This window comes from Gopherus evgoodei, chromosome 5, assembly GCF_007399415.2.
Source record: "Gopherus evgoodei ecotype Sinaloan lineage chromosome 5, rGopEvg1_v1.p, whole genome shotgun sequence".
Taxonomy (NCBI): Eukaryota; Metazoa; Chordata; order Testudines; family Testudinidae; genus Gopherus; species Gopherus evgoodei.
Window position 1 is genome coordinate 128825829 of NC_044326.1, and position 12729 is coordinate 128838557.

The 12729-nt window shown below is 40.9% G+C and overlaps 1 protein-coding gene across 2 annotated transcripts in view; it reads left to right on the forward strand.

Moving 5' to 3' along the window:
- Positions 1-12729, forward strand: part of ANTXR2 (ANTXR cell adhesion molecule 2) — a 166498-nt gene that overhangs the window by 75088 nt on the left and 78681 nt on the right. Inside the window, exons 12-13 of one of the 2 annotated variants that reach the window (XM_030565101.1) lie at positions 4954-5049; positions 12034-12075. In XM_030565101.1, coding sequence (XP_030420961.1) covers positions 4954-5049; positions 12034-12075 — 138 coding nt within the window. The remainder of the gene's footprint in view (positions 1-4953; positions 5050-12033; positions 12076-12729) is intronic. The other variant, XM_030565102.1, reaches the window with a different exon arrangement.

Consider the following 12729-nt stretch of genomic DNA (forward strand, 5'->3'; position numbering starts at 1 on the left):
TGTGTGTGTGTGTGTGTGTGTGTGAGAGAGAGAGAGAGAGAGAGAGGCAGTTATGGGCAGCAGGGGGGCATGTGCTGTGTGTGTGTGGGAAGCAGCAGTAACGGGTGGGGGTCAGACTCTGGCCCCCTCCTCCTGCCCCCACCCCTGGCAGCGGCAGTGCCGATACCTACCTCTGCACTGGAGCCAGATCTGGAAGCCAGCCAGTGTTCTCCCTCAGCAGCGGGGAGGCTGATCACAGTTGCTCTGGTAAATCTGTACTGACCGGGTACTGCCAGGTCCCCTTTTTGACCGGACTTTCTGGTCAAAAACTGGATACCTGGCAACACTAAGTCTCTGCATGATTCCATGCAAAAGGAATGTTACCATATGCATTAAGCTAAATTTCCAGATAACATACAAAACATCTTTTACACGAATGTGGATAACCAGTTAATCATGCAACACCCAACATACACTGTCTATAAAGAGCTTCCCTCCTTTTCCATCATCAGAGTTTCTGGTTTGCTAACTACTTCAGAAACTGCTGAAGATAGACCCAATCAGAGAGCTATTTGTAGAGGAGAAAGCCAAGGAAATCTCTTTTCCCCTCTGGGCAGTCTCTTTGCTGCCTCTCAGCATTCCCTGGCTTTTCAGCTAAGGGATGTATGTTTTCAATATGTACAGCGCATATATTTTCCCTGTATCTATGCATTATTATATGCTAAACATATTACAGCATATTATTTACTACAGTCGGCTTCTGCAACTCTGAGGCCTTTGAATGACTTCCTCCACCCTTTAGGGACCTGCCTTCACTACAAATATAGTTGTATTAAAGATGCTAATTAGAATACAATTGTCCACTGAACCAGTTACAGCTTGGTTCCATTTTACAGTGTAGAGGGGTCCATAGTGGTGGTATAAAGCCTGAGGTTGTATAGATGGAACCTCAAGACTTAAGCCCAGTTATGGAAGATTGGATATGGACCTGTTCTCATCTACACTACAAATTATAACAATGTTATAATTAGGTCAGGGGAAAACCAAGCTGGAACCAGGTCTCCTGATATAGTTGTGTATATATATTGTAGACAGCTTTCATATAGAATAGGGGGTTTCGGAGTCTTTGTGAAAGGATCAAATACTTGCACAAAATGTGTGCACTTTTTAAAGCATGCCTATACTGTGGCTTTACTTTCAGGTCGGTAAATATGCATTCTGCTATTCATTGTGCGTGGACATGCCCAGTTCCTATTGAAATCTGTAGCAATTGTGAGCACACAAAGGGCAGAATTGACCATTTGTATTTGGTAAAGGGAGAGAAAAGGAATATAAAGAATATTCGTGTCGTGCAAAATATAAACGAGTTCCCCAGGAACCCGGTCACTCTTTATTTCCAATGACCCCACTTTTTAACCTATCATTTTGTGTGGTTTCCACCAACAGATTGTTGTTCACAGGGAGTTAACCTGGAGAAGCCAAGCTTATTTTTTTCAACCCTTTTAAAATTGTGAATATGGATAATTTTGTGGGGTTGATGTCAGCACCAACTCAGGTTTTAGGATTTGGTGGATGGAGTCTGAATGACACTAGAATTGAGGCAGCTCACCAAACCTAAACCATGCTGAGACACTTAGATGAATCCATTATAAGACCTGTAGCCTATTTCCACCTGATGTCATGATGTTGTATCAATGGATGATGATGCAACATCTTGAATTAATGACAAAAGAATACAGGAGGATGCTCTGTCATGACACGCCATATACTACTCTTCTCTTTTTCTTCATCCTTTCAGAGGAGTGAGTGGGCCACTGTATGCTGAAACTATGAATTTACCATGACCACATATAAATCTACATGCCAACAGTGCAAACAAACTTAAAAAAAATACAGCATCAACCCAAAAGAAATCATACTAAATCATTTTATTCCTCTGCTCCCTTCATGGCAAAACCTTAACCCATTTTGTTTCTCTGTGGTTAAAAGTTTTCAAGTAGCAGGAAGCAGAATAACTACAGACGTGAACTGACAGGAAATCCAGCACTACTTCTGCTCATCCTTTTTCTTTGCAAACCCTCATGTCATGCATTGTGCAGTGAAGGAAGGGCTATACAAGGAGAACTGTTGTTTCCATAGTAGCAGATGGGCAACTGCATAGAAATGGGTCACTGCTAGAACACTGAGCTGATTCTAATGGCAGAGCAGCTGATGGCTAACCTGGTACAAGAGAGTTAAAAGTTACAGCCTTCCACAGCAAACTGAAGTTGCGGCAGAGAAAACAAACAGAAAAGGTGTTGCAGAGAGGCATGGGCATTATTTACTTCTGATACCATCTTAAATGGTCACCTAACATTTGCACATTATTAGTCATCATTTGAGTAGGGCTTGATTCTCCTCTCATTTACACCAGCATAACTTCATTGACTTCAATACAATGACTCCTACTTTACTCTGGCATGAGCGGAGAATCAAGCTGTATCCTTTGCCTATTTTTTTTTTGGTCCCCATTTGAAATGTGAACAGGTCTCATTCACACGAAGCACATCACTGATTTCCCCTTAATGTTGTTCCAAATCAGCATGCTGTGGCGTGCACTATACCCAGGTTTTAGAAGAAGAGTATGCAGAGAATATGGGTTTGGGGCTTTTAGCCTCTGAGCCACATCTGTTCTCCACATCCTCCTTAAAAATAAGGTTAGAGGTGCAGTCTAAGTCTTTGTGAGGGTCACTCATCACACTCATCATAAAAAACGTATTGACAAAAGCGGCCAAATGGGCTGACAGTTAACTTGAAATAGGCTAAGCGTAATCCCTCTCTGTGTGCCTCTGATAGTGTGGCTCTTTAAGAGCCTCATGGCCCAATTAGCCTATGCCTAAATGACACCATTTAGGCTTCAGCCATCTTTGCTAGCATGCATTAGCCAAAGCTATGACTTTGTGTGACTCGTAAGACACTGTGAGACTATCTAAGTTTAAAGGTCTCAGTGGAGTATCTGTCTATTAAGAGACAAGGGGTGAGGTAGTACCTCTCATTGAACCAACAGTCATGGCTCCATAAAATTCCACATGTCCCTTTGGGTTAGGAGGAAACTTCTAGTTATCCCATAACTGTCTACACTAGGCTCCTTTGCATCTTCCTCTGCAGCAACTGGTATTTGCCACTGTCAGTGCCATGATGCTGAACTTGATAGACCACCAGTCACATCCAGTCTGGCAGTTCTTACGTTTTTTTCTCTGCAAGATGAGCATTCAGACTTCAAGACTATAATTCAATCTTTATTTTTAGAATACTAAACGCCATGGTATAGGAGCCCTGTGCATAGGGCCCTACCAAATTCACGGCCATGAAAAACACGTTACGGACCATGAAATCTGATCTCCCCCTGTGAAATCTGGTCTTTTCTGTGCTTTTACCCTATACTGCAAAGATTTCACAGGGGGAGACCAGCATTTCTCAAATTGGGGATCCTGACCCAAAAGGGAGTTCCAGGGTTATTTTAGGGGGGTTGCAATATTGCCACTCTTACTTCTGTGCTGCCGTCAAAGCTGGGTGGCCAGAGGGCAGTAGCTTTTGGCCGGGTGCCCAGCTGTGAAGGCAGTACCCTGCCAGCAGCAGCACAGAAGTAAGGGTGGCAATACCATATCATACCACACTTACTTCTGTGCTGCTGCCTTCAGAGCTGGGCAGCCAGAGAGTAGTGGCTGCTGACTGAGGGTCCAGCTTTGCAGGCAGCAGCGCAGACGTAAGGGTGGCAATACCATACCATGCCACCCTCACTTCTGCACTGCTGCTGGTGGTGGCCCTGCCTTCAGAGCTGGGTTCCTAGCCAGCAGCCACCGCTGTCCAGCTTCCCAGTTCTGAAGGCAGCACTGCCTCCAGTACCAGTGCAGAGGTAAGGGTGGCAGTACCGCAAACCTCACTACAATAACTTCATTACCCCCCACAGCTCCTTTTTGGGTCAGGACCCCTACAATCACAACACTGTGAAATTGCAGATTTAAATAGCTAAAATCATGACATTTAAGATTTTAAAGATCTTATGACCATGAAATTGACCAAAATGGACTATGAATTTGGTAGGGCCCTACCTATACACCCCTTCTGGGACTCTACTTCCTATTCTCTTTCCTATCAATAGTTGCAGACTGAATTGATGAGCTGGCAAGCAGCTTTCCTTAGGCAGCTTTTAATGTAATCCTTTAAAGTCATTAGCTACTGGATGCCTGGTGTACCTGTGCTGGCGACCTTTCCCCCACCCCGTCCATATTAAGCCTGATTCTCCTCTCACCAGTTTCAGATCAGTATAACTCCATTGACTTCGTGGAGTTACTCCTGGAGTAAGTGAGAGTAGAATCGGACCCATTATCTTCCAAGTGCGATTTGTGCAGTGATGGCACACAGTGGTCTGGAACACAGGTCCATAAAATCGCACAGGTACATGCAGTTTCAGTGGTTTTGTTTTTTTTTTACAGTTCAAAGTTTTGTGGCCTATCATATTCTATACTGATGCTGTGTCCAGTCCTTTAAAATAGCCTACGCACCTGAGTTTCTTCAAAACCAAGAATACGTAAGGAACTGGAGAACATATACATTACCTTTTAATCTCCCTTCTGCCCTGTTTTGTAGTTGATACACATCATTCATTTTATCGTACAGCTTCTTTAAAGCAGCCTGGTTTACCAGGTACATTCCTCGGCTCACAGAAGAGGAGGGAACTAAACATACAAGGTGTCGGAGGAGCTAACTAGGGGTGAATGTGGCCCAGAATGGGCCTGATACTAGAGGCTTCATAAAGAGTTTTATCTGAGTAAGATCTGCAGAAAGAGGATCCGGCAAGTAGGAATCCTCTGTATGTGAACCAATATGTAACTGTTTTAGGGCGGGAGGAAGAGACGGAAAAACATTTATTAATGAGATAGAAATTGTTAACATCATCCAGTGACTGTCTTTTCCCTTCTTGTTTCTCCATAGTCGAATGGCATAGCTGCCCTTATTGCCATTCTTGTGCTGTTACTTTTGGTGGCTATTGGTCTTTTATGGTGGTTCTGGCCTCTTTGTTGCAAAGTGGTAAGTAAAAAAACGTAAATGGCTAATTTGGACATATGACCTATAACTGTCACCAAACTCTTGTTGGGAAATATAGATCATTTTTCATATATGTTTCTTGAAAGCAGGTAGTAGAGCAGTACAATGGCTGTATAGAATGGATTAAGTACAAGAGTTTATATAATATATGAGACATATGTTTAGGATATCTTTATCATTGGTATATTGTAAGCCACAGAAGAGGTCAGTTTAATAACAGTGAAGTAACTCTGTTCTTTAAAGCACTTGCTGCTTTGACAGAAACCTAAGCACCGATGAACCAGGATTGGAAGACTGGTGTCTTTTACCCAAGACTTGGCTTTTACCCAAATGCCATATTTCTGTAAAATCTTTCATAAAAGCTTTTTCTCTATTATTTGAAAGTTGCAGGTTTTAATGGTGTGCAGATATTTTTCTGAAATCAAGGACTATTTTAAAAGCACTAGCACTAAAATTGATATTTGTAGTCCATTATTGACTCTCAAGTTACAAATCCTTTATTCTCTTATTAATCCCTTGCAGAAAAATGAAATTATCATCTGTCTATATGACATCTACTTTCATCTGAATAATGAACATTTTTTATCCTTCTAGTAGCAGTCAACAATGGTGTTTCAATTCCCCTCCCACCTCTCTGCCCTCCCACACACATGCATGGGAGGAGTTTGAGATTGGTGAATTTTGATGAGGTGGCAATTTCTTCCAACCTGGCACTGTATTCCGTCTACCCAGACTTGTCACAGGGGAGGTCTCATGGGGTTAGGGCAGTGAAATATCATCCCTCTTCCCAAATGCTCCGAGGCTGTTACTGAAGCACTGAGGTTGCAGTTGTTCCCACTGCTAACTGGAAGCAGTTTGTGAGGATGAGAGGGCCTCAAAACTGGGATGGAGGTACGGGACCTCAGCCTTCTGCGTATCCCCCATGTTCTGTGGTTTCCGAGAGCAGAGCCAATGGTTGTTCTCTAATGGGAAAATCCCGCTCCTGTCCCACCCTTCACAGGATTGTCCCAAGACGTCTCCAGGAGGATATCTTTGAGTCATGTTCTTTAGACTCATAGATGTTAAGGTCAGAAGAGACCAATGTGGTCATCTGCTCTGACCTTCTGCACCTTGCAGGCCACAGAACCGTACCTACCCATTCCTGTAATAGACCCCTAACCTCTGGCTGAGTTACTGAAAACCTCAAATCACAGTTTAAAAAGAATTCACCATTTACACTAGTTTAAAGCTACAAGTGACCCATGCCCTATGCTGCTGAGGAAGGTGAAATACCCCCAGGGTCACTGCCAGTCTGACCAGAGTGTGGTTTTAGAGCCTAGTGCTACAATAGTGCTGAGTTCTGAAAACTCAATGAACTTCTTATCAAATAGTGACACTTCAATAGTTTTTGGTTTGACAGCCATGTCCTTACATTAGAGAGACAAGGCGGGTGAGGTAACATCTTTTATTGGTCCAGCTTCTGTCCTGAAAGACAAGCTTTCAAGCTTACACAGAGCTCTGCTTCAGGTCTGGGAAATGTACTCAAAGTGTCACAGCTTAACACAAGGTGGATGGTTTAGCATAGGTTGTTAACACATATTTTGAGGGGCCATTCAAAGTGAGGTGTCCCATTAATAACTCTTCAGTCCTAGGGGACGGGGAGGGAGAAAAAAAGATGTGTGTGTTTGTTGGGGAGGGTGGTTAACTGGGTTACAGATTTTTGTAATAAGCCATAAATCCAGTGTTTCTATTCAGTCCTATTGAGCTCCAAGGCTCATTTTTTGAAGATGTTGTGCAGGTTTCCTTTGAGAATGAGGAAAGAGAGGTCAGATACAGAGTGATCTTGTTATGAAAAGTGTTCACCAACAGATGATATGGTGTTTTTATCTTTTATCATTTTTCTGTGTGAGTTCATACAAAAGCATAGTGATTGTCTGGTTTCATCTAGACAGTGGTCATTGGGGCATTTAGTACACTGGATGAGATATGCCACATGACAGGCATGTGTAGTACCCATGTATCTTGAAAAGTGTGTTGTGGGGGATGTTGATCATCATAGCAGTGGAGATATGTGTACAGGTTTCGCATCTGTTGTTCTAGCAGGGTCTGATGCAGTTCTGAGTTGGTGTGTCCTGGTCTACGGGAAGCTTGCTTCTGATAATGAGCTTGGAGAGACTGAGGGGTGGTGGGCTGTTTGAAGTCCAGAATAGAGGGTTCAGGGAAGATTTCTTCAGGATGTAGTCCCCATCTGATATGGGTTTTAGTTGTTTGATACCTCACATGGATTCCAGTGTGGAGGATGAAGTTGTAGAGTTTCTTTCTGGAGTTGTTTGAGGAAGAATTTTGATGATATCCTTAAATTCCTGGGTAAATTGTAGTGTGCGGTGTGTCTTGAGTTCTTTATAGTGGGTGGTGTGAAACAGTTGTCTATTGGCCTTGACAACATAGTCATCATGGTTGAAGACTATGATTGTGTCCCCTTGAACTGTCACAGAAAAACAAGACAAAAACACCATATCAACTCTGGGTAAACACTTTTCATAAAGTGATCACTCTATATCTGACATCTCAGTCCTCATCCTCAAAGAAGACCTGCACAACTCCTTCAAAAGATGAGCCTGGGAGCTTAAATTCTTAACTTTGCTTGATACTAAAAATCATGGACTGAATAGAGACACTGGATACAGAGTTTATTACAACAACGTATAACCTTATTTAACCCCCTCCCACAGCTTTCCCCCCCTTTTCTCCTCCTCTCCCCATGACTAGAGGGGTATTAATGGAACACTTAATTTTGAATGGTCTTTGAAATACACATCAAGAAGTTATGCTAAACAGTCTGATCCACCTTGTATTTAATTGTGACATTCTTAGTATATTTCCCAGACCTGAAGAAGAGCTCTGTGTAAGCGTGAAAGCTTGTCTCTCTCACCAACAGAAGTTGGTCCAATTAAAGATGTTACCTCACCCACCTTGTGTCTGTAAAATCCTGGTACCAATGCAGCCACAACAACACTGCAAAGCCTTAGATTATGATAATGTGCTCTTATTCCTTCCTTCTATTCCACATCCAGCATGTTAACCTTATTCATTACCCCAGTTTGTGGCTACTACTTACTGTCTTCGATTTTAACTGTCCTTGACTATTGATCACTCCTTCAAGAACATTAGAGAAAGGGTGGATAAAACCATAGACATGGTTGTCTTGCTGATGGAAGTATTTTGTTTCATGGGACAGAGAACAGCCAGGAAGAGAGCAGCAGCTCCCAAACCTAAAAACTGTTGTATCACCAGAATCAAAACAAAAAGGAATAAAGTTGTTATGGACTTTGAACAAGAACAAATGAGAACTGCAGAAGTTCCTGCCTTCTATTATCTGCAGGCAGTTGGTGGACAACACTTTAGATGACTTAGGTATTCTGCTTAATCATTGGCAGGAGTCAGTTCTTGAGATGTTAGTTGATCTGCAGTCTATGTACAGTACCTTTTTTTTTTTTTTAAAGGGAGTTCACTATTAACAGTTCTTTCACTCTTCCTTGAATATCAGAACATATGATTGCATCAAACTGGCTTCACGCTCTAGTGCAGACATTTCCTAATGCCCACATCACTGGAACGTTTGAAAAGTGTTAATGAGTGGATCAAAAGGACTGTTGCCCGAAGCAACTAACTTTTTCTTTTTTTATAAAGAAATCGGCTCTCCTCCAAACTCAAGTCTTCATTCTTTGTAACTAAGTAAATGAGATGCAGTCCTCCCTGATGATAAAACCGAACAAAACATAATTGGAGACAAATCAAATTGTACATATGGTTAAGACAGAGAAATGCTCTTCAGAACTGTCAGTACTGCATTTTACTAATGTGAATGAAGAAAAAATACAGGCAATCTTGCAATATTATGTCTTTTAATATCTGCAAATCCTCATACTGCATTTGAATAATTTACTACAAAAATTGCCTAAATTCCCTAGACTGTTTTTTAAAATTCCATTTAATAATGGCTTCCCATTGCTTTAAAAATCAAATTGGAATAAGTACTGACTGTGTGTGTGTGTGTGTGTGTGTGTGTGTGTGTGTGTGTGTGTGTGTGTGTGTGTGTGTGTGTGTGTGTGTGTGTGTGTGTAGCCTGTCGAAACATAAGGATGGGAGCATTTTCATACCACTTCTGTCAACAGGGCCAAATATCAGATTATTTTCTCACACCACTGTCACTTAATGCAGGGATACATTTTCAAACAAGTTTCATCTTCTGAAGCTGCTAGTAACTGCAGCTGATTAATGCATTAGCTCATTTTAAATCTAGTTTATCCTGCAACGCCAGTGAGTTTAGCAGCACCATTTTAGGGCCTGATCTCATGTCCAGTATGTCAGTGGAAAGGCTCTCACTAACTCACTGGCTTACAAAGCCCACTGAAGTTGTCATGAGTCTTTTCCTTGATTTCAGTGGGGTTTAGATCAGGCCCTTAATGGGTTTTGGATTAATTTTGTTTGTTCAACTGTTGGTCTCATTGAAATTAATAGGTATTTGGTCCTAATGAGCATTAGCTCACATCATAAAATTAATACATATTTTGACACACTTAGTTTTCTCTGCTTAGGAGAGGCTCAAGGGTGTAAGGAAGAAATGACAAGAATTATTAATTATTACTGATAAATGTTTATATAAGGCCATAACTTTTTATGGCATTTTACTGACATTGGAAAGGTGTGGTGTTTAAATGTTGCTTGTAATTATTAGAAGTGGGAGCACTGGCTGTTGGAAGTCTGAAAGGACAGGAAACAGGAAGGGGGGGGAGGAGTTGAGGAGGCTGAGTGAGAGTTACAGAGGGTGCAGCAGCAGCTTGGTAAAGAAGTTTCCACTTTAAAAATGAAGTCCTGTTGAAGTTTTAGTACCTTGCCTGGTTGATACAACAAAAGGCCTCAACTCTGAAAAGGCCTCAGACAAATAGCGAAATTTTAAGATCATAGATAAAGAAAGTGGAAGGAAAAAGGGAGTTGAAACAAGACAATGTGAGTTTTATAATACTGAGAGAATCTTATAGGTGTTGATCTTTGGATAAACTTCAATGCTTCTCGGAGCCTCTGCATATCTTCAGGTTCCTAAATACCTTTGCAAATCTGGCCCATAACCCCTCTGCTTCAAGTTTCCCATCTGTAAAGTGGGCATAATAGTTCTGATCCACCTCACAAGGGTGTTATGTGGATTAAGTGGTTAATGTTTGTAAAGTGCTCTGAGATCTGGTGCTGGAATGCACTACAGAAACATTATTTATTCACCCTTAAGTTAAAAAGTATAGGAGGAAAAATCATGTTCTAACACACTTTTGCAAGCACAAAACAAACGTCCTTCCGTTGAAAGTCCATAATTTGTTCTCCTACCCATTGAAGGTTCCAAGAACTAATGAACCAGTTCAATATTTGAATTCTGAAGTATTTGGTAATATGTTTCCAGTTATACCATGCGTTTACTTTTAAATATATTCGTTTTAATATCATCCATATATGTGATGCCCAAATTTATTTTGGAAGTAAACTATTTTGGTGACATATCCGTGGTGACATCCAAGTTACTTTTATCAAGATTAAAAAAAAAAATCTTCGAGATATGATGACATCAGTCCACTTGTTCACTTGATATTCAGAGGCACTAGTGGAGATAATTAAAGTACTGGAATTAATGGCAGGAATAGGGATAAAATAACATAACTAGTATTTCAACACAAATGTAATTTTAGGAGCTTTTTATGTAGCAGTCATTTTATATATTTTAATCAAATCTATACTGTACCAATGCCCAAAATAATCATGAGTCTTAGTATAAGTGGAGTATTTCTTTTTTCATATCTGAACAATACTGAGGCACAGAAAATCATGACTGTATAGCTAAAGTATTTCTTTACTGTTAGCATGGCCACAGAGTGAGCCCACCTGTTGTCTGCTAAGTCTAACTTGTTTCTGTTTTGTAGAAAACTGTGTCTGACTTAAATTTTTGCTGTCATCTTAATAAATACATTGGTGCATTTTTTCTGTTTAATGGCTTGTTGGGGATTTTGAGGTGAGTAGCAGGGGAACTCACAGAAGTTCATGCAATGTGTGTGTGTAAGAGAGCAGAAAGAAAGAGGAAGGGATTTAAGTGGCATAAGTCTATTTTTATGCAATGTTGCATATTAAATTAAAGACTAATCCTAAATTAAAATAAGATTAGGAGCACTTTATGTAGAGCGAATAGAGGCTTTTATTACTAACATAAAAGCTCCCTGGCATGTGCTTGCCTTCCTGTTTTCCACTCTGTTGACAAATTGTTAATATTTATGTGCCAGAAACCCCGTGGATGGCTATAAATTAGAAACAAACCTCCTTAACAGGAGGGATTATTTTCCAGTAGCAATTTAAGAAAGCTTGTGAATGTAGCAATGCCACACTGTAGGGATTCCACCCTGAACACCACAAAGGAAGCCATTTTGAAATTATAGGTCTGAAATGTGAAAGCTGCAGAAATAATTTGGTTGGATAGTTTAAAGGCCTAGAGTTGATCTTGAGTTTCCGGAAGGCGTTTCACACTTGTCACTGGGCCAGAAATTCTCCATATGACATGAGAAAGCTGGTTTATAGTTAAACAAGTTCTGAGCTAGGCTTTTGGTCTGCCTTTTGCTGATACTGACTAATTAACAACATGGGACTTCATCACTGGCTCTTACTTAGAATGACTGCACCTTATCCAATTAGTAAGTAAATAGGCAGGCATGTTTGTCCCAAAGAGTGACTGTCAACAAGTTGATTTTATTTTATATTAGGGGGATGGTGTTAATCTCCACACACGTTTGGTAATCAGGAGTCCAGGGAGTTGCAACAGCAGTTGCCAGTTTGTGAAGAAACACTGGTGATTCATAGCGGAATGGTTAACAATTAAGATACTCTATCAGATTTTGAAGTTTATTTGCAGTCACTGACTGCTGTCACTCATTCTTGTCTTTGTATTGTTTTTAGGTCATCAAGGATCCTCCACCACCACCTCCAGCTCCAAAAGAGGTACAGTATGAGGGTGTTTATTGACCCATTCGCAGAATATCAGGGTTGGAAGGGACCTCAGGAGATCATCTAGTCCAACCCCCTGCTCAAAGCAGGACCAATCCCTAGACAGATTTTTGCCCCCAGGTCCCTAAATGGCCCCCTCAAGGATTGAATGCACAGCCCTGGGTTTAGCAGGCCAATGCTCAAACCACAGAGAATAAGACATCATCCTAGCATGCCACCAGTTACATTAATTACATTACACCATCCCATTAAATATTACTGTATATTATGAACCAGCTCTTTTCCCTCAGCTGCTAATTGTCACAGTGGTTAGGGCAATTTCCTGGCACGTGAGAGACCAACGTTCAGGTCCCAGATCTGTCACAGACTTCTTCTGTGACCTTGGAGAAGTTGCCTTGAAAGCCACCTTTTTAAAAACAAAATAAAATAATCAAAGGGACTATATTTTTGATGCTGATAATAATGATAGTTGGTGCTTATCCATATGTGATGCCCAGTTTTATTTATTTAAACTAACAGTAAAATCCACCATAACAAGAAACTCGAAGCTCCCTAACAACAAACTATCTTAAAATAACACTTTATGACATACACTGAATTAACTCATCCAGACTGTAAATTAAAGCACCAATAAAATCCTTTAATCAT